The sequence below is a fragment of the Mus pahari genome, chromosome 8 (assembly GCF_900095145.1).
Source record: "Mus pahari chromosome 8, PAHARI_EIJ_v1.1, whole genome shotgun sequence".
NCBI classification, from domain to species: domain Eukaryota; kingdom Metazoa; phylum Chordata; class Mammalia; order Rodentia; family Muridae; genus Mus; species Mus pahari.
The window spans coordinates 47,469,930-47,496,126 of record NC_034597.1 but is presented as its reverse complement, the minus strand read 5'-3'; the positions used below and the strand labels follow the sequence as shown (position 1 = coordinate 47,496,126).

Here is a 26,197-nt window from a genome sequence, read left to right as displayed (position 1 = left end):
GAAGAAGAAGAAGAAGAAGAAGAAGAAGAAGAAAGAAGAAGAAGAAGAAGAAGAAGAAGAAGAAGAAGAAGAAGAAGAAGAGAGAGAGAGAGAGAGAGAGAGAGAGAGAGAGAGAGAGAAAGAAAAAATTAAACCATTAAAAATAAGCAGTGGACTTTCTATAGTATACTTCTGCTAAGTCATGCCATTTTGGTAGGTTATCTGTATTAAATACATTTTGTTTTAAAATATTTTTAACTTGCTAATAGGTCTATCAGACTATAATCCCATAAGTCCGGAGTACTTGTAGAATTTAGTGTAATTGGAAAAACAAACTCTTAAGTCCTACACACCAAGTCCATATTCTAGAGTATGTAAGTAAGTTACACCGCACTAATTCACATTGGCGCATTAATATTACCTGAGTCAGGTCACAGTAGGTCCTCAGGGAAGGAGCAGATTTGAGTTCTTTTGCTATCTTCATAGCTGCGTCCAAATCACTTTTTTTCTCTTCAATGTAGCTTTTAACTGTTACTAATTTTGATAAATAATCATCTGTACGCCTTACAAGTTCTTCACACAAGCTCTTTTTCCTTTAAGACAAAGTTATTTTGTGATTTTTTTACTAGTATTTATATAAATGTAAATTTATTATTGAGTAGTATTCCTACTTTCACTAAGCAATGATCTCAACTAAAATAATAGGTTCATTCCATTGATAATGAATTTAATTAAAATAATATGGCTAAAAGAGGCATGTTCTAACTGAACAGCATGTGTAAAGCTAATTTTATTAATTGATAAACTTAACATATAATGTGGTTCAACTAAACTGAAATAAATTACAATTGAAACCCATGTGTAAATAAAGACAAAAATAAAAAATAAAAAAGGTTGCAGAGATGTCTCAGCTGTTAAGAGCACATGTTGCTCTTCTTGCAGAGGACCTGAGTTCAGATCCTAGCACCCAAGTCAAGCAGCTCACCACCACCTCTATCCACCTCCAGGTCTAGGGATCTGAATCCCCATTCTGTCCTCTGTGATCACCAGCACTCACACAGTAAAAACAATTAAAATACAAAATTCAAAATTAAATTAACTGGGGTGATGACTCGGTGGCTAAGATAATTAATACTGTTCTTTTGGAAGACTTGGGCTCAGTTCTCAGCACCAACATCATGGCTTACAACTGTCTTTAACTCCAGTTCCAGGGAATTCTTATCTTCAACTTCCATGGGGCACCAGGCATACACGTGGTACATATACGTACACTCAGCAAAACATTCAAATGTAACAATAAATAAATATTTAAAACAATTAAAAATAAAAATAAGTCTTAAAGACAGAAAAAATAGTTTAAATGATATAGTTATATCATAGACATGAGGAATCTTTAGAGCATTCAACCTAGCTAGGAGAGATTCTATATCTCTCCTGTAGTCTACTGTGTCCCTACAGAGATATCTGTACTCATTTTTGCCAGGGTTTAATTGCATATTTAAATATTACCATAGGTACACAGTTCATAAGAATATATAATGAGATTTAAGAACAGCATCAAACCAGAACTTGAATGATAATTAACAATCATCTTCAAGATATCCCCTTGAATTGTTAAATAGTTGTTTTCACTAGCTACATAGCATTACTCAAATCCTTTCTCTTCTCTAGGGAGGAATTACTTTATTATAGCAATTTAAACATGTCTGGACTGAAAACTGAAAAATTCAAATATTTTAATCATTAAACAAAATGATCTCTCATTATTTTCTCCAAATCAAATTTAGCCTCTAGCAAAAAAAAAGTTTGCTAACACTAAAGAAAATATGCTAGGTTTTGAAGGTAAATAGATATTCTTCAAACCATTTGTTGATACATAAATAATTTTGGAGAGTGGTTTCTTTAAATGAGACATGCCTCTTTTGTTAAGTTGTAGTAATTTCCTAAAAGCTCACCTATATGGAATGGCACTAGAAAGGAGTAAGAAGGTCTCATTCTTCCATAGATATACAGGGAAAAAAAACCCTAACCCAACCCCAAACCGGCTAATATCATCTGATGAGAACTCTAGAAAAGAGCATTTTTAAAAAAGATATTTTGTGTCTTCTTCGGGAGGTAGGAATACAGCTGCCACTCCTCACTCCCAACCAGAGGAAGAACAACAGACCAGACTATGACACTAGTTAAGTGTGTTTTGTGCTGTCTGAAGGTCTGATCTTTTGTTTTAGATCTTAGGCAGTAGAAAAGCTTGGGGATGCTCAGGAAGGCTGCAATGAGATACTTTTTGTAGGGGTCAGAGATTACGCATAGACATATAACATATAACTTGAAACAAGGAGAAGCTAAGCTGAACTTCTTGGGTCACACATAAGCAGGCCTTAAGCTTTCATCTTATACCAATGCCAAGACTCAAAATGTGTCAGCTCTTCTATGAAGAATGTCCCAGCAAGAATCAGAGTATAAAGACTGAGAGAGGTTGCTAGTTTTCCAGCCCCAAGTTTCAACATAAATCCTACCAGGGACATGGATGAATAACAACTATAACATAATATGACTCAGTCAAAGGAAGAAAACAGAGTGGTAGAGACATTCTAAAGAAGCATAGGCACTGGACTTTGTAGACTGATTTGGAACAATTGTCTTAAATATGTCAAAGAAACAAAGGAATACACGAATAAAGAAAAAGAAGAAATTAGGAGGGCGGCCTAAGAATAAAATTCTAGTATCAAGACAAAAAGAACATGAAAAGGAATCATGACATCAAATATTCTCAGGGATAGAATGACTGCTTAGCATTAGAGTCTGAGTTAGAAATCTGGGCATGGTGGAACATGCTTGTAATCCCAGCATCTGAGGCAAGACAATTCTGAGTTTGAGGTCAGTCTGGGCTACATGGTGAGTTTAAGGCCAATCTGGATTGTACAATAAGGACCTGTCAAGCAAGCAAGCAAGCAAGCAAACAAACAAACAAAATAAGCAGAGGAAGGAGGCATTGTTGGAAGCAGAACCAAGAATCAGTAAGCTTAGAAGACAATTAAAATTGTTTCTCGGTAACATAACAAAACAAGAATGAAAAAACTTAAAAGGAAGAGGGATTCCAGGACTTGTAACATATAAATAGGCAGATAAACAGAAGGAGAAGAAAGTACTGAGGAAGTGGAAAACACCACAAAATAAATAGGTAATAAATGCCCCCCACTAAAAATCTCCAAAATCTGATAGAGATATCTACAAACCAACTCCACCTAAAATAAACCCACACAGTCAGCGTGTTGACAGGCAGGGAAACAATCACGTAAGCAAGAAGAAAAATACAATTTGTCATATGTAACTGATTCCTAGAAAGATTATTGGTCAAAATCTCAGGAGAAACTTTCAAGGCCAGAGGCAATTGAAGCATATACATAAAAGAGAGATAGGAAAAAAAAATCTGTCAACAGAATTTCATATTTAGCAAGCTGTATTAGAAAAGAGGCAGAAAAGGGCTGGAGAGGCAGTTCAGAGGTTAAGGCTGTTGGCTGTTCTTCCAGAAGACACAGGTTTGATGCCCAGCATTCACACAGAAGCTCACAACTACCAGTGACTCCAGTTCCAGGCAATCTTATGCCCTCTTCTGGATTCTGTAGGCACTGCATATGCATGGTACACAGACATACATGCAGTCAAAATACCCAAACACACAAAATAAAGTGAAGACAAAAATTAGTAAAAGAAAAAAAAAGGAAAGAAAGAAAGAAAGAAAGAAAGAAAGAAAGAAAGAAAGAAAGAAAGAAAGAAAGAAGGAAAGAAATGAGAGACAGTTGACTATCAATAAGAAAATAACAAGTGCTGTTAAGGATGTAAAGGAAAGATGGATTTTTATATACTGTTGATGGGAGTGTAAATGAATCCAGCCATTATGGAAATTAGTATAAAGATTTCTCAGAAAAACAAAAATAAAACCACTGTACAACCCAGCTACAACACTCTCAGGTATATATCTTTGGTGGTTTGAATAAGTATGGCTCCCATAAACTAATATATTTGAATGTTTTATTCTGAGCTGTTGGGAAGGGTTAAGAGGTGTGGCCTTGCTGGAGGAGGTGTGTCAATGGGGATGAGCTTTGAGATTTCAAAAGCCCAGGCTAGGCCAGACGCTCTCAGTGGGCTGCCTGTAGATCAGATAAAGAGTTCTTGGTTACTTCTGTAGAACCATTCCAGCCTGCTTGCTGCCATGCTATGAGATGGACTAACCCTCTGAAACTGTAGGCAAGTGACCACTTATAAGTTGCCCCAGTTATGGTGTCTCTTCACAGCAAAAGAAAAGTTACTAAGACAACATCCAAAGAAACCTAAGTGTGCTTGTTGGGTTTTCTTGACATAAACTAGAGTCACCAGCAAAGAGAGAATCTTAGTTGAAGAACTGCCTTGACCAGCTTGTGGCCATGTTCATGAGAGGTTATCTTGATTAATGACTGATGTAGAAGGATCCACCTGACTGGGCAACACCATCCCTGGGCAAATGGGTCTGGGTTGGGTAAGAAAACTAGCTGAGCCAAAGAACAAGGCAGCAAGCAGCATTTCTCTAAGATTTCTGCTTCAGGCTCCTGCCTGACTTATATGTTATAAGTTCTTTTGTTAGGCGACCTATAACAAAATAAATACCAAATCAGTCGAATTTCATATAAAGGTTTGCACCTAGGTACATACTTCAATGGCAGAACACTTGCCTACAATGTGCCAGGCCTTCTAGTGTCTAGCACTGAAGGGGAGAAAATCAAATGTTTTATGCACAACACATATGATGCCATAATAACGTAAGGAAATTAAGCATTGGTGTAGAGACAAATGGACAAATGACATTACTAAGCATATTGCTTTGGTCATATCAAAATTTTCATGAGCCCGTTTCTTTAAATGTGATTTCAAGAATCACGTTTATAGGCCAGAACTACACAGAGAAACCCGGTCTCGAAACCCCCCCCCCAAAAAAAAAATCACATTTGTGATTCTTTAATCACATATATGATTATGATTCATATGATTCTTTTAATCACATATAAGAAAATGGTAGGCCCATGTAGAAGAAAAAGTGGTTTGTATTTCTCCAAATATGTGAATTCTACAATATGAGTTAGGCTATGAAAAATATTTTTCTTTGTTAATTGCTGTAAGAAAAACATGTGGAAGTTTAGATCTGAAATAAAACTTGGAAAACTGGAGCAAGAGGATTATGTTTGTGCTCAGCCTAGGCTACACAGTGATTCTGTACCTTAACACGTGCGTGCATGCACACACACACACATGCATGCATGCAAATGCATGGGAGAGTGAAAGCTATGAGGGGCAGGGAACAAAACAATGAAAGAATCTTATTAGTTTAGCTTTGGAATTAAAAAGCAGATAGACAAAATTTTGGAAGTATAAAAAGTTTTCACTTGAATTTAAGTCAAAATCCGTCTTTTTGTTTCTTTCTATTGCGCCTCTTACTGTTGCCCAGATTGGTCTTAAATTCCCAGAACCCCAACTCCATCAGCCTCCAGGATACTATAATTATACAATGATTGGCATGAGTCACTGCACCTAGCTGGAAATCAGTCTTCAAGATTCACCTACTACCTTCCAAGCTTGTTTTAAAGTAACATGTTACTTTAGTACAAACAAAGGAACAGAGTGACAAGTTAATGTTAAGAACTTCAGTTTCATTCAATCTGTATTTTTAAGTTATTACCTGGAATCAAGAGAAGCAAGAAGTGTATCAAATTGTTTCTCCACAGCCTCTGTTAGACTGTGTGTCTCTTGTCTTGTTTGATCTTGTGTGGTATCAAGCATCTGGAAAAAAATAATTCAATGAACTAACTTGTATTTTTATTTTGTAGTAGTTGTATCACAAAAGATACTTTCTAGACTTTCCCAAATAGCCACAGAGGTGTTAATAAATTAAACCATTAAGTTCAACTTTATACTCTGGCCCTTGTTAGTAAGATCATATCTTATAGGCATTTTTATACTGTTAACTTGACAAAACAGAAAAAAGCAGTTAACACCTATAAACCTATGGATAGGCTTTATAAACCTTTTTCTTATCCCTTTTGTCATTATAGGCCAAAAGCCATTTTGGACCACTGGTTTTCTCTACAGCAGGGTTCTCTAAATTATAAAACAGAACAAACACCCAGAACAAAGTTAGAAAACACATTTCAGTTTTTGGTCCAGACCCAGGGTACCTTAGCTCTTTCGTTTCTGTCTCCAGATGTACTCTTAGTCCTACTGCAGGCAGGAGCCCCTCCTCCTACACTACCTCCATTCCCCAGGAACTCTGCTTCTTAATGCGGACCCAACTTTCCCTAGCTCTTCCCTCCTGTCTCTTCTTAGCTTTTCTTCTTAGCCGCCTCCATTCCTTTGTATCGCCTACAAACCTACTCTCTACCCAGGATCCCAGAGCTACCATAATTGCTTAGGATCCAGAATGGCCAACAGCAGACAAAGAATGAACACCTAGCCAACAAGGACAACTGTGATATCTATACCAAGAAACACCTAAAATGTCATAACCCTAGAGTCCTAGATACCACTGCAAAAATACAAATGTGAACAGTAAAGATAATATGCCTCCTTCAGAAGCCAGTAACCCACTGTAATAGGCCTCAAGAAATGCAAGCTAGATGAAACACAACACAAAGACTTCAAAGCAGCAATTCTGAGTATGTTCAAGTACCTTAAAGAGGATTGGAATACATGTTTTATTTATGAAAATACAGTTGAATGATAATGAAAACATTTTAAGACATGAAAGTAAAAACAGAATTACTAAAAAACCCCAAACGAAGTAAAACTGAAAGTGAAAAACTCAGGATGTCAAACAAAATAACTACACAGGTAAGCCTCACCAAAGATCTACAATTGAAACACTTTGGCGCACTCAGTCCTAAATGGGATGTCTTCAACACCTCCTCCACTACCAATACTCAGATAGCTATGTGGACAGGAAGGCAGAAAGACTGCAAGAGCCAGCAGTAATGGATGACTCCAAAGAAACAAGGCCTTCTGTAAACAATAAAGATTAATGTACATATGAACTCAGAGACTGTGGCAACACACCGGACACCTGCACAGGATCAAGACAAACGAGGCCCCAACACTGAGAGGGAGACACGGGCAAGGGTTCCTAGTCTTAACCAAGAAGCTATCTGTAACTGTTATCTGCAAATATAAAAATTCAGTTCACAGAAAGTACGTATTCCGGCTCCTCCAAACCTCGGATTTTACTAAGCTTTTTAGACTAACAATGCTACAGACACAATCCTGGCAGGTCATGGGGGAGGGGTAGTAGTTTTCAACTCTTTTGCCAGTTTCTCTATTATTATATTACTACCTAACCTCAGTGATATACATCCAAATGTACACATTTATAGAGGTCATTTTGGCTGGAGCTGTAGATCGTGGTAGAGTGCTTGCTTCATCAGTCTCTAGATTCAATCCTCCATACACACACACACACACACACACACACACACACACACAAACACACCACCAAGATGGGCTTAGAATGTATAATATTAACTGAAGTCGCACCATCTCAGAAAGAAAAAAAACCACTCACATGCTCTCATATGCAGAACATACCCAGTAATATTTATGTATGCATATAAATATGTGTATTTGTGTATAGTATAACATGTATGAGAGAAAAAAGAAATGGTAAATATTAAGGAATAAAGGATTGAGGGCATGGTGGCACACGCCTTTAATCCCAGCACTCGGGAGGCAGAGGAAGGAGGATTTCTGAGTCTGAGGTCAGCCTGGTCTACAAAGTGAGTTCCAGGACAGCCAGGGCTACACAGAGAAACCCTGTCTCGAAAAAAACCAAAAAAAAAAAAAAAAAAAAAATTGAATTCAGGTAATCCTAAGTTATGGATGAGGTTATGAAGCTAATTGTTTTTTTAATTCTAATTTGGCCATGGACTTTTGGTGATAAGTATATAAAAACATACTCAATAGTTAAAGTACAAAATATAATGTGAATTAACTGTACAGAAGTTCAGTGATATGTATAGACTTTGGATCTGGTGAATTTTGGTACATGATGGTTTTATTTGCAAGTTTATTATAATAAGTTTATTAAAAAGTAGGGTTTTTTTCCAACCCTGAGATTCCATCTCACACCAGTCAGAATGGCCAAGATTAAAGATTCAGGTGACAGCAGATGCTGGCGAGGTTGTGGAGAAATAGGAACACTCCTCCATTGCTGGTGGGATTGCAAGCTTGTNCAACCACTCTGGAAATCAGTCTGGCGGTTCCTCAGAAAATTAGACATAGTACTACCGGAGGATCCTGCTATACCTCTTCTGGGCATATACCCAGAAGATCTTCCAACTGGTAATAAGGACACATGCTCCACTATGTTCATAGCAGCCTTATTTATAATAGCCAGAAGCTGGAAAGAACCCAGATGTCCCTCAATAGAGGAATGGATACAGAAACTGTGGTACATTTACACAATGGAGTACTACTCAGCCATTAAAAACAATGAATTTATGAAATTCTTGGGCAAATGGATGTATTTGGAGGATATCATCCTTAGTGAGGTAAGCCAATCACAAAAGAAGTCACTAGATATGTACTCACTGATAAGCGGATATTAGCCCAGAAACTTGGAATATCCAAGACACATTATGGAAAACAGAAGAAAATCAAGAAGGATGACCATTTGTGGATACTTCATTCCTCCTTAGAATAAGGAACATAACTCTCATGAAAGGTTATAGGTACAGAGACAAAATTTAGAGCTAAGATGAAAGGATGGACTATCCAGAGAGTACCCCATTCGGGAGTCCATCCCATCATCAGCCACCAAACCTAGATACTAATGCTCATGCCAGCAAGATACTGCTGAAGGGACCCTGATATTGCGGCCTCTTGTGAGGCTATGCCAGTGCCTGGCAAACACCGAAGTGGATGCTCACAGCCAGCTACTGGATGGAACACAGGGTCCCCAATGGAGGAACTAGAGAAAGTACCCAAGTACCTGAAGGGGGCTGCAACCCTGTAGGTGGAACAACAACAGGAACTAACCAGTACCCCCTGGGTTTGTGTTTCTAGCTGCATATGTAGCAGAAGATGACCTAATCGGCCATCAGTGGGAATAGAGGCTCCTTGGTCTTCCAAACTCTATATGACCTAGCACAAGGCAAGGCCTGGGCCAAGTAGTGGGAGTGGGTGGGTAGGGGAACAGAGGTGGGGGGAGGGGTATGGGAAACTTTCGGGATAGCATTTGAAATGTAAATAAAGAAAATAATAATAAAAAAAATATTAAAAAAAAAGTAGGGTTTTTTTTCATAAAGAAGTCATGCTTTATCTCCTGGTAGAATTTACTCAAAATGCTTACTTTTATAGCATTACTTAATTGTTCAAAATTACAGCCTGCTATCTTCAGTGCTTCATCAATTTCTTCTGTCTCCTAAGAAGTGAGGGAACCACATACAAATATAAAACACAAAAATAGATGCTTATATACATTATAGTTGCAAAAACTTGAGCTATTACTTGGTTACAAATGCAACAAAGATCTACCACAGAAGTGTAAAAGCAAGAAACAACAATAAAAGTACTAATAATCCCACCTATTTAGAAATAAAAATAATTAACAATTTTATTTTCATAATATGGATAGAAAACCCGAGTCTCAGGCATGCTAGGCAAAGCATTCTACCACTGAGCTACCTCAGTCAGTAGAAACTGCTAACATTTTGTTATAGCATTCTAGGTTTTTTTCCCCATAAACACACTTTGTGAGAAAGGGTCTCACTGTATTTCTGGCTGTCTTGGAACTCACTTATGTAGATCAGGCTGTCCTCAAACTTGCAATAATCCTCCTGCCCTGTCCTTATAGTGTTGTGGTTACAGGAACACACCACCATCCTTAGTGATCTATGAGCTATCTGCTGCTGCCTTCCAAGTATTAGCAGTACAAACATGTACCACTAAGGCCACCATAAACATAGTGTTTAACATAAAAATGACTTTGAATCCATTTTTTAATTTTAAATTATCTCAGAAAAATATATCAAGGAAAAAAGTATATACACAGTTTTTAGGAAAAGATGATTATAAATATGGCTCTGTTAAGAGTTTAAGTTGGGAGCAGAGACTGAAGGAAAGGTCACCCAGAGACTGTCCCACTTGGGGATTCATCCCGTATACAGTTACCAAACCCAGACACTATTGTGGATGCCAAGAAGTGCATGCTGAAAGGAGCCTGATATGGCTGTCTCTTAAGAGGCCGTGACAGAGCCGGGCGTGGTGGCGCATGCCTTTAATCCCAGCACTCGGGAGGCAGAGGCAGGTGGATTTCTGAGTTAGAGGCCAGCCTGGTCTACAAAGTAAGTTCCAGGACAGCCAGGGCTAGACAAAGACACCCTGTCTTGAAAAACCAAAAATAAATAAATAAATAAATAAAGATTTATTTTAAAAAAAAAGAGGCCCTGACAGAGTCTTACAAATCAGAGGCAGATGTTCACAGCCAACCATTGGACTGAGCGTGGGGTCCCCAATAGAGGGGTTAGAGAAAGGACTGAGGGGTTTGCATCTCCACAGGAAGAACAACAATATCAACCAACCAGACCCCCCAGAACCCCCAGGAACTAATCCATCAACAAAGGAGTACACATGACCCCAGCTGCATATGTAGGATAACCTTGTCATGCATCAATGGGAGGAGAGGTCTTTGGTTCTTTGACAGCTCAATAGTGGGAGTGGGTAGGTGGGTGGGTGGGTGGAGGAGCACCCTCATAGAAGCAGGGAGAGGGAGGATGTGATAGGGTGTTTCTGGGAGGGAGGGAAACCAGGAAAGGGGATAACATTTGAAATGCAAATAAAGAAAATATCCAATTAAAAAAAAAAAGTTTAAGTTGGGCCTGACACTATTACTAAGACTATGGAGTGCTCACAAAAAGGAACCTAACATGACTGCCCTCCAAAAGATCCATCAAGCAACTGAAAGAGTCAGATGTCGATATTTACACCCAACCAATGGATAGAAGCTGCTAACCCCTGTGGTTGCATTAGGAGAAAGCTGGAAGAAGGTGAGGAGGAGGGCGACCCTGTAGGAGAACCAGCAGTCTCAATTAACCCGGATCCCTAAGGTCTCTCAAACGCTGGACCACCAGCCAGGCAGCACCAACTAACACCAGGTGATATGTGCCCAAAGAAGATACACCTAACCCTCAAGAGACTGGAGGCCCCAGTGAGTTTAGAGGTCTGATGGGGTGGAGGGTGGGAAGGTGGGGATATCCTCATGAAGACAGGGAGGTAGGGAGGAGGTATGGGATGGGAACAGTCAGAGGGTGGGCTGTGTGTGTGGGATGAAATGTGGAGTGTAAAAAAATATATATATCAAATAAAAAATTTAAAAAAAAAGAGTTTGATAGTCAGATGTGGTAACACACATTTGTAATCACAGCATTTGGGGGGTACAGGTAGGAGAATGAGATCATCTTGAATTATGTAATGAGTTCAAGACCAGCTTGAGCAACATGAGCTCCTATTATTTTACTTTTTTTTTTAAAATTAGAGTTACAACAAAAGAGAATGAATAAGATTCAGAGTTCAGCCCCTCTTCCAGACCATTAATTTTTTTAAACAAAAAGACTATATATTTAACTTAGATTTACAGTCTGTTCTCTAAGCTCAAAGTAAGTAAATGTATACCATTAACATTATTCAGAATAGTAGTAGGTAAAATTCACTCTTCAACAACAAACAATATCATTATCAATAACAAATGCTATTAGGCCTCTTGGCTATCACTAAAATAATAAGGAAAGTATATTTCAGAATTTAGAAAATTTTAACTACATGTTTCAGGGAAATTGGATTAAGTAACTAGGTTCACAGCGTAGTAGAAAGCTATATTCAGGTAAGTATCAAGAACTTCGAAATCAATTCAGTCAAAATATGCCCCAGGAAAAGAGAGATTTACAAACAGGTTTGTAATAAAACACACTAAAAACTGTTCAATCAGACAGCAAAGCAAATAATTTAAGTAAGGACAGTAGGTTTATCTGTTACTTTTAAGCTTCTAAAGGAATGCATAATTGTAGGGCTCCTAAGAGGAAAAGGTCAGCTACCTAACATAAAGCCAAATGTTTGGTTTCACAATACTTCATGACCAATGTTTTTCATACCGACATTACAGCTGATGGGCTTGAAACATTCCTATGTATGGAGGATGAATGTTCTAAATCATTAATTAGCTGGTCCACTGTCTTTTCAAGATCTGAAGAGCAGTTATTTACCCTGAAAAAAAATCAAATGTGTTATTTGAAATACAAGCACAAATATAATCTTCATAGCCTCCTCATTTTTATTCTATCAAAAATAATTCAGATGATGATTTATAAGAATATGTTCTCAATAACCAATAATCCATGAATAAAAATTACTTTCATACAATTTAATTTTAATATAAATTTAACTTAAGCAAATTCCTAAAAGTAATACCTTATATCATGTATTAATTTCTTATTCATCTTTACTTGGTATTTTTGGGCAGAAATATTAATAATGTCTGAGATGTTTTAAGCTCATCAATTAAAATAACTCCTGCACACAAATAAGAAGTATTTCAATGACAACGGTTATAAAGATTTTATTGAGATTCTGCAATAGTTAAGGAGCTCTTTGAGACAAAATTAATTAAGAAAATAAAAGCTGGACAATACAAATAAATTTAGTGTGACTATGTAGTGTATGTAGCTCTGTGGCTATGATAAGCAAAAAGTAACTTAGAGGAGGGAAGTGCTTATTCCAGCTAACAGGTCACAGCCTATCACTGAGGGAAATCAAGACAGGAGTTCAAGAAGAAACCTGAAGCAGAAACCATGGTGGAGCACTGTAAGAAGTACTTATATGCTGAAATATCAGTTATTAAAAGTGGCCTTTGTTAAGGATTAAACAGCACAGTGCACATGATCCATAGAAAATGCATAACAACTTATTTTGTCAAATAGTATTAGGTATTAGGACAGGGCCTAATCCCTTTCCTTACAAGTCTGGGTAACATGAGACCCTATCTCAGAAGCCTCAAAATGCCAGACTAGACAAATTATATATAACACTGTTTAAACAAAATTATATTTAAGAATGAAGGTTTTAATATAAATTTATATAGAATGGTTAATTTAAAAACTGGTCATTTAGAACAAAATTTTAAACTTTTACTAGACAATATACATATATAAACAGGAGTATGATTTTATTAACTTGTATGATGTTTTAACTCAGAAAATTACAAAATGAAGTGAAGATCTTTGGAGGAAAGTAAATCTTTGAAAGCACGGAATGGTCTTACCATGGCAGTGACTGCATGAGTGGAGGAGGAGTGCTGCCTCCTCGGGTGGGAGGGAGCCCTCTTCATTGCCATAATCCCTACTCTTTGTTTATGCTCACTGCACACTGTCCAATACTTTATCTGTTGAACTTTGCAAATGTCCAAATATGGCAGCCCCAAATTTGATAAAAATGGCTACTCCATGAAACAGATCTATGGCCACTGAATCACAATGGTTCCTAAAGTTTTGGTCTTATCATTTGCACAGGGCTCATGGAGAAAGTGAGTGGAGAATTGCATTTACCGGAGTTAAGAGAAGTACTGTGTCTGTTAACAACTAGATGCCAAACTTCAGGTGAGAGGTTTTCTACTCAAAGATACAACTAGAATCATTCTTTTAATTTGTCCATAACTCATTAAAGTATGAAAGAGAAACAATGTAGAGTAGTGAAAATCCAGTCATTCAAGTTAAAGAATTTGGGATTTGAACTGGACAGGCTATGATAACCAGAGAGCCAGAAGTGTAGGAAGTAAATTGAGAGAGAGGAAGAGAACAGAGAATTAAGTGGTGCAACAGAAGATAGGTTACAGGCATACAAGATATTGGGATAGCAGGAATCTGTAGGAGGTGAATGAATAACAATATTAGAAACTTGGATAATTTATCTGGTATTACTTATAAAATTAGTTCCAAAATGAGATAGCTCCTTGAAAATCCCTATATTTTTTATTTCTAGAATGACTATCATATTAAATATACTTTAAAAAGTGAGCATCTATAAAATATGAACAATCATTTAAGTAAGGTTCTAGAAAGCTGGTGTACTAGCATCAACTCCTGCCTCCAGGTTCCTGCCCTGCCTGAGTTCCTGTGCTTACTGCTTTGGATGAAGAACTGTGATATGCAACTATAGATGAAAGAAAATCCTTTCTTTTCTAAGTTGCTTTGGTAATGGTGTTTCATCACAGCAATAGTAATCCTATCTAAGATAGCTATTAAGAAAATTATCACTTAAAACGTTGAAAAGTCAATTTTTATCTCCTTTCCCACCAAAACTCAACTTTAAAGATAACATCATCTGGACTAACATAAGATTTCACAAAAACTAGAAAATACAAAAATATGGCTTTTATCTAACAAATATTACTTGTTCTTTGCATTGCTCTTGGGCTATAGAAAGGAACAAGATAGTTCTGTGCTCTTTAACAGGATTATAGACTAGAATGAGAGTTTTGATTTGAAAAGGTAAATGGTTAAGGCCATAAAAGAACAGCATAATGGTTGTGTCTAGCTCAGTTATGCTTAAAATTTTCTATCAAGGATAAAGGGGGTGAATATGATAAAATACATGCATGTATAAAAGTATAATAAACCCCATTATTATATATAATTACTACATGGTACTAAAAATCTCTAATTCAAAGGCCAAATCTCATAGAAAGATGGAAAAATAAGAGAACTCAAAAGTTGCTCTAATTCTTTTTATAAATTACCTCTCAAATCACCTTTTACCTCATACTGTACTCTTGCCATTTTTAAGATCAACAGAGAAGTTCTTTTTTCTTAATAAATTACTCTCATTCAGCTGCAATAATTTTAGCTAATTATGGATTCTCAGCCTCCTGTTTGAAGGTTTTCTTGCAATCTTTTATATGTATGTTAACTGCTGCCTTTTTATGGAGTTAGATCCATAACAATCAAGACAAATTAATGAACTTAAGTAGCACTCTATAAACAACAGGCTAGAAACACACTTAACAGTCACATTTAATCAATAATTCTATACTGTTAACACTGAGTTTTAAAATTCTAACGTAAATGCACACAAGAACATACATTTTAGGTTGCAATGCTTCCAGCGAGGAATCTTCTTTAATAAATCCATCTACTGGGTAGTGATCTTGATTAATACTGACAGTTGTATGAACCTTAAGACAAAATAAAACAAATTCATAGTCATTAAATTCCACGAATGCAGAACCCAAATAACTTTTTGTGTGCTATTCATAAAAAGGAACAGGTAACAATACAGATTCTAAAACTCTCTAAGTCAAGCGAAAACTGTACTTGTGGTTTTATCTTAATCAGTATGGGGGAAATTAGTACTCAAATGGCTATTAAACAGAACATTAAAGTAACCCAAACAACCCTTTGTTATAATTCTATTTTATTTATTTATTTATTTATTTATTTTTGGTTCTTGGAGACAGGGTTTCTCTGTAGAGCCCTGCTTTTGTTACAATTTTAAGGGAAATGACTACAACAACACTTTAAAATTTGCCATTAAAGAATACATTGTGTGATATCTTTATTCTGCTCAAAACTACTAAATCCTATATAGCATAAACTCTAAAAGCATTGCTGGTTATAAAACAAGAATTGAGTGGATAATTGTGCCAGTTTTCTAATGATAGACTTAATATCCTAAAATCCACCAAATATAAAATAGTCATGCCTGGTAGTGTAGGCCTGTATCCTCATATTTTTGAGATGCTAAGACAGAGGGATCTTAAGTTAAAAGCCAACAAGTTCTGTTTTTTTTTTTAAAGACTGCTTTTTTAAAAGTTCCCAAAACTTGAAATGAAAATAAATAAGCAAAAGAAGATGAGTAAGACAAAAACAAACAAAGCAAAATGAGGAGGCTAACAGTCTTCAAAAATACCACTGAATTCCTTTTGTGTTGGCCAAGTACACCTAAGAATGGGGCAAACCCCTTGTTATATGTTGGAACATCCTTTGGGTGTATGTCCAGGAGTGGTATAAATGGGTCTTCAGGTAGTAATACATCCAATTTTCTGAGGAACCACCAGACTGATTTCCAGAGGGTTGTACCTGCTTGCAATCCCACCAACAATGGAGAAGTGTTTCTCCACATCCTCACCAGCATCTGCTGTCACCTGAGTTTTTGATCTTAGTCATTCTGACTGGTGTGAGGTGGAATCTCAGGGTTGTTTTGATTTGCACTTCCCTGATGTCTAAGTATGTTGAACATTGCTTTAGGTGCTTCTCAGACATTCAGTATTCCCCAGTTGAAAAGTCTTTGTTTAGCTCTGTGCCCCATTTTTTTATTAGATATTTAATTTATTTACATTTCAAATGTTATCTCCTTTCCTGATCCCCCCCCCCACATCCCCATCCCATCCACCTCCTCTGGCTTTTTTGAGGGTGTGTCCCCACCCACCCACCCACTCCTGCCTCCCTGGCTTCGCATTCCCCTACAGTGGGACATCTAGAGCCTTCACAGGACCAAGGGCCTCTTCTAACACTAAGGCCATCCTCTGCTACATATGTGGCTGGAGCCATAGGTCCATCATGTGTACTTTTTGGTTGGTGGTTTAGACCCTGGGAGCTCTGGTTGGTTGATATTGTTGTTCTTCCCATGAGGTTGCAACCCCCTTCAGCTCCTTCAGTACTTTCTCTAACTCCTCCATTGGGGAACCTGGTCAGTTCAATGGTTGGCTGTGCCTATTTTTAATAGGGTTATTTGTTTCTCTGGAGTCTAACTTCTTGAGTTCTTTTTATATATTGGATATTGGCCCTCTATCAGATATAGGGTTGATAAAGATCTTTTCCCAATCTGTTGGTTGCTGTTTTGTTCTATTGACCATGCCCTTTGTCTTACAGAAGCTTTGCAATTTTATTAGCTTCCATTTGTCAATTCTTGATCTTAGACCATAAGCCACTGGTGGTCTGTTCAGGAAATTTTCCCCTGTGCCCATGTGTTTGAGGCTTTTTCCCACTTTCTCTTCTATTAGCTTCAGTGTATCTCACTTTATGTGGAGGTCCATGATCCACTTGGACTTGAGCTTTGTACAAGGAAATAAGAATGGATTGATTTGCATTCTTCTACATGCTGACCTCCAGTTGAACCACCACCAAATTTACACAATCACAAATACAGCCCTACAAAGGATAATAGATGGAAAACCCCAACACAAGGAGGGAAGCTACACCCTAGAAAAAGCAAGAAAGTAATCTTTCAACAAACCAAAAGGAAGATACCCACATAAACATAATTCCACCTCTAACAACAAAAATAACAGGAAGCAACAATCACTATTCCTTAATATCTCTTTATATCAATGGACTCAATTCTCCAATAAAAAGGCATAGACTAACAGACAGGATACATAAACAGGACCTAACATTTTGCTGCATACAGGAAATGTACATCAGTAACAAGACAGATACTACCTCAGAGTATAAGGCTGAAGAACAATTTTCCAAGCAAATGGTACCAAGAAACAACCTGGAGTAGCCATTCTAATATTGAATAAAATCAACTTTCAACCAAAGATTATCAAAAAAATAAAAAAATTAAAAAGGATACTTCATACACTTCAAAGGAAAAATCTAACAAGAAGAATTCTCAATTCCGAACATCTATGCTCCAAATGCAATCATTCTTTATAAAAGAAACACTACTAAAGATAAAAGCACACATTTCACCTCACACAGTAATAGTGGGAGACTTCAACATTCTACTCTCATCAATGGACAAATCATGGGAACAGAAACTAAAGAGAGACACAGTGAAACTAACAGAAGTTATGAACCAAATGAATTTGACAGATACTTACAGAACATTTCATCCTAAAACAAAAAGAATATACCTTCTCTTCTCAGCACTTCATGGTACTTCTCCAAAATGGACCATGTAATTGGTCACAAATAAGGCCTCAACAGATGCAAGACGACTGAAATAATCCCATGCATCCCATCAGATCACCACAGACTAAGGGTAAGTTTTCCACTGGATGACTTTAGTTCCTTTATCAAAGATCAAGTGACCATAGGTATGTGGGTTCATTTCTGGGTCTTCTGTTCTGTTCCACTGTTCTACCTGCCTGTCTCTGAACCAATACCATGCAGTTTTTTATCACTATTGCTCTGTAATCCAGCTTGATGTCAGGGATGGTGATTCCACCAGAAGTTCTTTTATTGTTGAGAATAGTTTTCACTCTCCTGGGTTTTTGTTATTCCAGATGAATCTGCAAATTGCCCTAACTCTGTGAAGAATTGAGTTGGAATTTTGATGAGGATTGCATTGAATCTGTAGATTGCTTTTGGCAAAATGGCCATTTTTACTATATTAATCCTGCCAAATCCATGAGCATGGGCGATCTTTCCATCTTCTGAGATCTTCAATTTCTTTCTTCACAGACTTGAAGTTCTTGTCATATAGATCTTTCACTTGCTTGGTTAGGGCCACACCAAGGTATTTTATATTATTTGTGACTACTGTGAAGGGGGGTCATTTCCCTAATTTCTTTCTCAGCCTGTTTATCCTTTGAGTAGAGAAAGGCTACTGATTTGAGTTAATTTTATATCCAGCCACTTTGCTGAAGTTGTTTATCAGGTTTAGGAGTTCTCTGGTGGATTTTTTTTGGGTCACTTAATTATACTATCATACCATCTGCAAATAGTGATAGTTTGACTTCTTCCTTTCCAGTTTTAGCCCTTTGACCTCATTTTGTTGTCTAATTACTCTGGCTAGAACTTCGAGTACTATATTGAATAGGTAGGGAGAGAGTGGGCAGCCTTGTCTAGTCCCCGATTTTAGTGGGATTGCTTCAAGTTTCTCTCCATTTAGTTTGATGTTGGCTATTGGTTTGCTGTATATTGCTTGTAACATGTTTAGGTATGGGCTATGAATTTCTGACTTTCCAAGATTTTTATCATGAAGGGATGTTGGATTTTGTCAAATGCTTTTTCAGCATCAAATGAAATGACCATGTGGTTTTTTTCTTTGTTTATATAGATTATGTTGATGGATTTCTGTATATTGAACCATCCCTGTATCCCTGGGATGAAGCTACTTGATCATGATGGATGATCATTTTGATGTGTTCTGGGGTTCAGTTTTCAAGAATTTTATTCTTCTTCTTCTTCTTTTTTTTTTTTTTTTTTTTTTTTTTTTTTTTTTTTTTTTTTTTTTTTTTTGGTTTTTCGAGACAGGGTTTCTCTGTGTAGCCCTGGCTGTCCTGGAACTCACTCTGTAGACCAGGCTGGCCTTGAACTCAGAAATCCACCTGCCCCTGCCTCCCAAGTGCTGGAATTAAAGGCGTGCGCCACAACGACCGGCAAGAATTTTATTCTTATTGAGTATTTTTGCATTGATTTTCATAAGTGAAATTGATCTGAAGTTCTCTTTCTTTGTTGGGTCTTTGTGTGGTTTAGGTATAAGCATAGTTGTGACTTTATAGAACGAATTGGGTAGTGTTCCTTCTGTTTCTATTTTATGGAATGGTTTGAAGAGTATTTGGTATTAGGTCTTCTCTGAAGGTCTGATCGAATTCTGTATTAAACCCATCTGGTCCTGGGCTTTTTTTTTTTTTTTTTTTTTTTTGGTTGGGAGACTACTAATGACTGCTTCTATTTCTTTAGGGATTATAGGACTGTTTAGATGGTTTATCTGATCCTGATTTAACTTCGGTACCTGGTATCTGTCAGAAAATTGTCCATTTCTTCCAGATTTTCCAGGTTTTTTTTTTTTTTTTTGAGTATAGGCTTTTGTAGTAAGATCTGATGTTTTTTTTTTATTTCCTCAGTTTCTGTTTTTATCTCTCCCTTTTCATTTCTGATTTTGTTAATTTGGATACTGTCTCTGTGCTCTCTGGTTAGTCTGGCTAAAGGTTTATCTATCTTGTTGATTTCCTCAAAGAACCAGCTCCTGGTTTTGCTGATTCTTTGTATAGCTCCACTATGTTCATAGCAGCCTTATTTATAATAACCAGAATGTGGTAAGAACCCAGATGTCCTTCAACAGAGGAATGGATTCAGAAAATGTGCATTTACACAATGGAGTACTACTCAGCTATTAAAAACAATGACTTCATGAAATTCTTAGGCAAATGGATGGAACTAGAAAATATCATCCTGAGTGAGGTAGCCCAATCACAAAAGAACACACATGGTATGAACTCAATGATAAGTGGATATTAGTCCAAAAGCTCGGAAAACCGAAGATACAATTCACATACCACATGAAGCTAAAGAAGAAGCCAGACTAAAGTGTGGACACTTCGGTCCTTCTTAGAAGGGGGAACAAAATACCCATGGGAAGAAATATAGAGACAAAGTGTGGAGCAGAGACTGAAGGAAAGACCATTCAGATACCATACAGACACCAAACCCAGATACTACTGTAGATGCCAACAAGTGGTTGCTGACAGGAGCCTGACAAATACTGAGGTGGATGCTCTCATGCAACCACTGGACTAAGCACAGTATCCCCAATGGAGGAGTTAGAGAAAGGACTGAAGGAGCTGAAGTGGTTTGCAACCCCCTAGGTTGAACAATAATATCAACCAACCAGACCCCCCAGAGCTTCCAGGGACTAAACCACTAACCAAAGAGGGACATATGGAGGGACCCATGGCTACAGCCACATATATAGCAGAGGACAGCCTCATCAGACATCAATGGGAGGAGATACCATTGGTCCTGTGAAGGTTCGATGCCCCAGTGTAGGGGAATGCCAGGACAGGGAGTGGGAGTTGGAGTGGGTGGGGAGGTGGGATAAGACTGTCATAGAAGCAGGGGGAGGGTGATAGGATAGGGGGTTTCTGGAGCAGACATCAGGAAAGGGGATAACATCTGAAATATAAATAAAGAAAATATATAATAAAAAATAGAACTTAAAAAAATAAGAATGGGGCACACCTGGGGGTGTGGCTAATATACTCATTAAGATTTCATTGGAAGAAACCAAGTTTCCTTTTACCAGTAGGTATCAACTACATATAGCTTCTTCATTAGGAATGGAAGCCTGTGTTCTCACTCTTTCCTCTGGCTTACATGTTTCTGTCCATTCTTCTGCATTACCTGAGCCTTAGTGAGATCCCATTTGTGGCAGAGCACTAAACAGTCATTTATTATCAATATTTTGACCATCTAAGAGTTTTGGCAATTACCACTTACCACTGAAAAAGAACCGTCTCTGACCAAAGCTTACAGCTGCATTAATCTATGGGCAAAACCCATAGCTGTTTAGAAGGCAGTTTGATGGACACATCATGTCTATTTAGAAAATCAACATCAGTAGATCTCCACTATGACCTCTCAAATGATGGCAGCCAAACAGGTTGAAAGTAACAGGTGTGAATTCCTTCTTGTGCAGCAGTCACTAGATCTAACTAGAAAGTCATTGATTGTCCATAACAGACCAGCTGCTATTAAGACCAGTGGGTTCACCTTAACTGAGTGACTGAGTTCAAAGTCTACAGGTGAGTAAGGCTACTGATGACAATCCTTCCCTAGCAAGTCTTCATGGCAACTCCTGGCATAATGAGGGCTAAGCAGCAGGGAAGGAAGCTTCTATCCCAGGGCCAGATTTGATGTTTTCAGCAACAGTTTTTTATCGCCTATTTCTGGTAGGCCCCCAAAGGGAGTGACAATTGCCTATACTGTTTGGGATCCCCTGGGGTCGTCTTTGATCAACAATTCACAGAGAATTGACATCTATGAGTCTCTGCAGTCACCAATCTGGCACTGGAATTTTTTTAAATAAACTATGGGGGACAGTTTTACTTATCCATCAAAGTTACTTCTGCTAAAAAACAACCCATTTTTGATTATCTTATTAAGTATCAGATTTTCTTATGGCCTTCTCATATACCTTTAGTTTTGTCTGATGCTACCTTTACCTAATCCTCTCCTCCATCTCCCTATTCCCCTTCCCCAATTAAACCTTCTCACTCACAGTATCCAGTCTTCCACTTTTGAATCATATATGGTCTACCCTCCCATGAACTCTTATCTAGTTTTCTGTACATGTACCTACTTCCAAGAGTGGAATTAGAGATAACACATGGTGTTTATCTTTTTGAACCCAAGCTACCTCACTTAATTTCCAGTTTCATCCATCTTCCTACAAATTTCCTAATTCCATTTTCCTTGTGGCTTAGTAAAATTCCACTGTTTATGTGTCACATTTTTATTATCCATTAGCTGTTAATGAAAATATAGACTGATTCCATTTCTCTTGTGAACTGAGCAGCGATAAATATGGATATGCAAGCATCTATGTGGTAGGATATAGAATCTTTTAGGTATATGTCTATGGACCGAATACCTGGGTCATATGGAAATTCTGTGTCTAGATTTTTAAAAACCTCCACAGTGATAATGGAGCCTGCTTTCATTGTATCCCACTAGATTTTGGTGTGTTGTGGCTTAATTTTTTATTAAATTCTAGGAACTCTTTGATTTTCTTAGTGACCAATCCATCATTTAACAAACTTTTCTATTTCTAGCTTTATTCTACTGTGAATACAAGAGACTATTTCAGTTTTCTTCTATTTGGTGAGACATATTTTTGTGTCCTTATTTTACAGAAAGTTCCATTGGATACTTAAAAGAATGTCTGTTCTGCAGTGTTTACATGGAATCCATTTTGACTATAATGTCATTTAACTCTGATATTTAGTTTTTATCAGAATAATCTCTTGGTGAGAGTCACCTATTAAAATTGTGTTGGGGCTAATCTGTGACTTTGTACCTAGTACTTATGAACCTTGGTGCATCTGCACCTAGAATTTTGGTATCTTTCTGATTGATCTTTTAATTAGCAGGAAGTTCCTTTATCTGTCCTGACTAGTTTCAGTTTGGAGTCTATTTTGTTAAAGAAGCATGCTTGTTTCCTAGTTTCATTTGCTTGGAAAACTATTTTTCATACTTTTAACATAAAATAGTGTTTATCTTTGACATTTATGTTGGAGGAAGAAAATATATCTTGTTCTTTAATCAAACCTGCTAATCTGTGTCACTTTATAGAGGTTTACAAGCATTAAAGTATAGGGTTATTACTGAAAAGTGTAAATTAAGTTCTATTATTTTTGTTCTTTTGGTGAGTTAGGTGTTTTAAAATTCATTTGTTCTAGCATGTTGCTTTTTTTCTGTGTGTTTATCACTTTTGATGTGTTTATCATCCCATTCAGTCTGAAGAATTACTTCAAGCATCCTCTGTAGAGATAGTTAAAAGTTATATATTACTGTAGTCTGCTTTTATCATGGAATATTTCTTCCTCTACCAATTCTGACATTTTTTCTAGACACCATAGTCTTGGCTGGAAGCTGTAGTATTTTAGACTTTTTAAGTATATCATTCCATTTCCTTTTGGCTTTTAAAGTTTTTGCTGAAAAAAAAAAAAAAAAACAGAGCTGCTATTTTATGGGTCTCCTGTCTGTGACCTGGTGTTTCTACCTTGCAGCTCTTGATATACTTGGTTTTGTTATAGTGTGCTAACTATGTATGCCACTGGTAATGTTCTTATATTGTGCTATTTTATATTCTATACCTTTTGTACTTGGATGAGCCCCTCTCTTAATTTGGGGTATGAGAAGGTTATTATTGACTGCCAACTTGACTACAATCTGGCATTAACTAAAACCCAAATGGCTGGGTAGAGATTTTTTTCTTAAATAATTTGAAGTAGGGAGCTCTACTTCTAGTCTGGATATTTGAGGTTGGAAGATACAACTTTACTAGTTCTTTTGCGATGGGAAAATATACCTTTAATAATATGGGCCACAGCTTCTGCCGGCAGCCAATAAAAAGACATGGAAGAACAGCACTTTGTCTGCTTGCTCTTGCTCTCTCTAGTAAGTCCAGTTCTTCACTGGAATTAGAGCCTATTTCTTCAGTATTCAGTGTACACTGGAGACCAGCAGAAACATCTAACCTTGTAGACAGAATAACTATTGGATTCTTAGATTTTATACAGCCATCCTTGGACTAATTAGACTACAGCCTGTAACACACACACACACACACACACACACACACACACACACACTAATTAGACTACAGCCTGTAAAACACACACACATTCTGTTCTTCTAGAGTAGTGGTTCTCAACCTTCCTAATGATATGACCCTTTAATATAGTTCCTTACGTTGTGGTGACCCCAACCATAAAATTATGCTAAATCATAACTAATTTTGCTATGGTAATAAACTGTAATGTAAATATTTGGGGAGATAGAGGTTTGCCAAAGGTATCATGACCCATAGGTTGCAAACTGCTGCTCTAGAGGACCCTAATACAGGGGACTTTCTGCAGTAATTGTACTAAAATATTCTCTATGATTTCAGCATACACTTCTTCTATATTTTTACTCATTAGTTTTTCATGGTATCCCAAAGACCTTGAATTAAACAAACAAACAAACAAAAACAAACAACCCATTTAAAAAAATTACAGCCAGGCAGTGGTGGCACATGCCTTTAATTCCAGCACTTGGGAGGCAGAGGCAGGCAGGTTTCTAAGTTCAAGACCAGCCTGGTCTACAGAGAGTTCCAGGACAGCCAGGGCTTCACAGAGAAACCCTGTCTCGAAAAATCAAAAAATAAAAAATAAAAATTACAGTCCTCAACAGAATGTAACAATTCTTCTATATACTGTCTTCAAGCCCTCATGCCCTGCCCTCCTTGTGGTCCACTCTATTAGTGAAGATTTTAATTGAGTCTTTTGTTGTTGTTGTTGTTTTTTAACATTTAATCTTTAATTTCCAGCATCTTTGAAGAAGGGTTTCTCTTCAAACAATCCCCCTTTTTAATTCAACTTTCATATGTTGTACTGACTTCCTGGTTACTTGGCTTTGTCCTTTGGGGATTCACTGAGTTTATAGTGTTCTCTTTAATTGCTTCAAACACTATCATCCTTTGAATTCTTTGTATGGAATTTGGCCTAAGTTACCCTCATTGAAGGCATTCCTCTGAAACTGGCAGATTTTGGAGACATGTTATCATGTCTTTTCATGTTCTTGTGTTTTTACAGTTGGAACTTGCACATTAAGAGTTAGATTGTTAGTTGGATATTTTCAGGCCACCTTTATTCTTTCAGTAAAAGAGTTTACAATGTTCAAGAAGAACTAGTCTGTGGACCGGTATCCAGGGCACCAGAATCTCTCTAATGTTCCCCTTTGAGCAGAATACTATCTGCAACAAAGATAATTATCCAGTGGTAGACTCAGGACCACTGGATAAAATCAAAGTGACAATCACCATGACACTATCACCCCTTAAGTAATCATTTTAGGGAAAAGGAACATTGAATCCTGTGGGTACTATATTAGTTACTGTGGGTATAAGTAGAAAGAAAAAAAAACCATTAAGACTAGTAGTTAGTATTGGAATGACAGAAAGTAGAAGATAAATGTAGAAGGAACTGTAGGGTGCAGGGGTAGTTCTGATGCAAATGTCCTGTTCCCCAATTGGTTCTTGATCTGTCAGTAAAGAAGCCATGGGCCAAGTGCTTGATTGAAGGAATATGCAGGACTTCCAGGTCCCCTAAGGCAAGAGGCAGATGCAGGAGAGGAAGAGAGAATTTGCCATGCTTTGGAGAGAGAAAAGCCAAGCAGCCATGTTATGTCTTGGGTGAAGTGACCATAGGCCACTTCTATAGCAGGGTGACTGGGGATGTTTAGCTGGGATTAGATGTAACTGACCAACTAAAGTTGGAGGCAGATGGAGAGGTACGGAGCTAGAGTATTGATAAGAGCAGGAGATAAGTAGCACCCAGAAATTGTGCCAAAAAGGCAAGAACAGATGTGTGTGTGTTTGTTTTCATCTGAGGAACCACTATTCTCTGGACGGGGCTAGTAGTAGGGTCCATACCCGGAGCTTAAGCAAGGTAGCAATAGCTACACTCAACAGTAGGGGATTTAAAAAGTGTAAGGGGAATGATGATATTTTCCTAAGGAGGAAGAAGAAACCCTATCAGAAAAAATAAAGAATAGCATCATCTCTCAGGATCCTGAGGCAGAGACCCTGCATGCCTAGACAGATTATTTTTTATTATTATTATTTTCTTTCTTTCTTTCTTTCTTTCTTTCTTTCTTTCTTTCTTTCTTTCTTTCTTTCTTTCTTTCTTTCTTTCTCTTTCTATTATTATTTTCTTTAT

General features: G+C 37.3%; 1 protein-coding gene across 1 annotated transcript in view; it reads right to left on the bottom strand.

Moving 5' to 3' along the window:
• Rnf17 (ring finger protein 17) overlaps positions 1-26,197 on the bottom strand; it is a 121,495-nt gene that overhangs the window by 84,849 nt on the left and 10,449 nt on the right. Inside the window, exons 3-7 of the mRNA XM_021203685.1 lie at positions 15,126-15,217; positions 12,144-12,255; positions 9,347-9,418; positions 5,690-5,790; positions 401-572 (exon numbers count right to left, since the gene is read on the bottom strand). Coding sequence (XP_021059344.1) covers positions 401-572; positions 5,690-5,790; positions 9,347-9,418; positions 12,144-12,255; positions 15,126-15,217 — 549 coding nt within the window. The remainder of the gene's footprint in view (positions 1-400; positions 573-5,689; positions 5,791-9,346; positions 9,419-12,143; positions 12,256-15,125; positions 15,218-26,197) is intronic.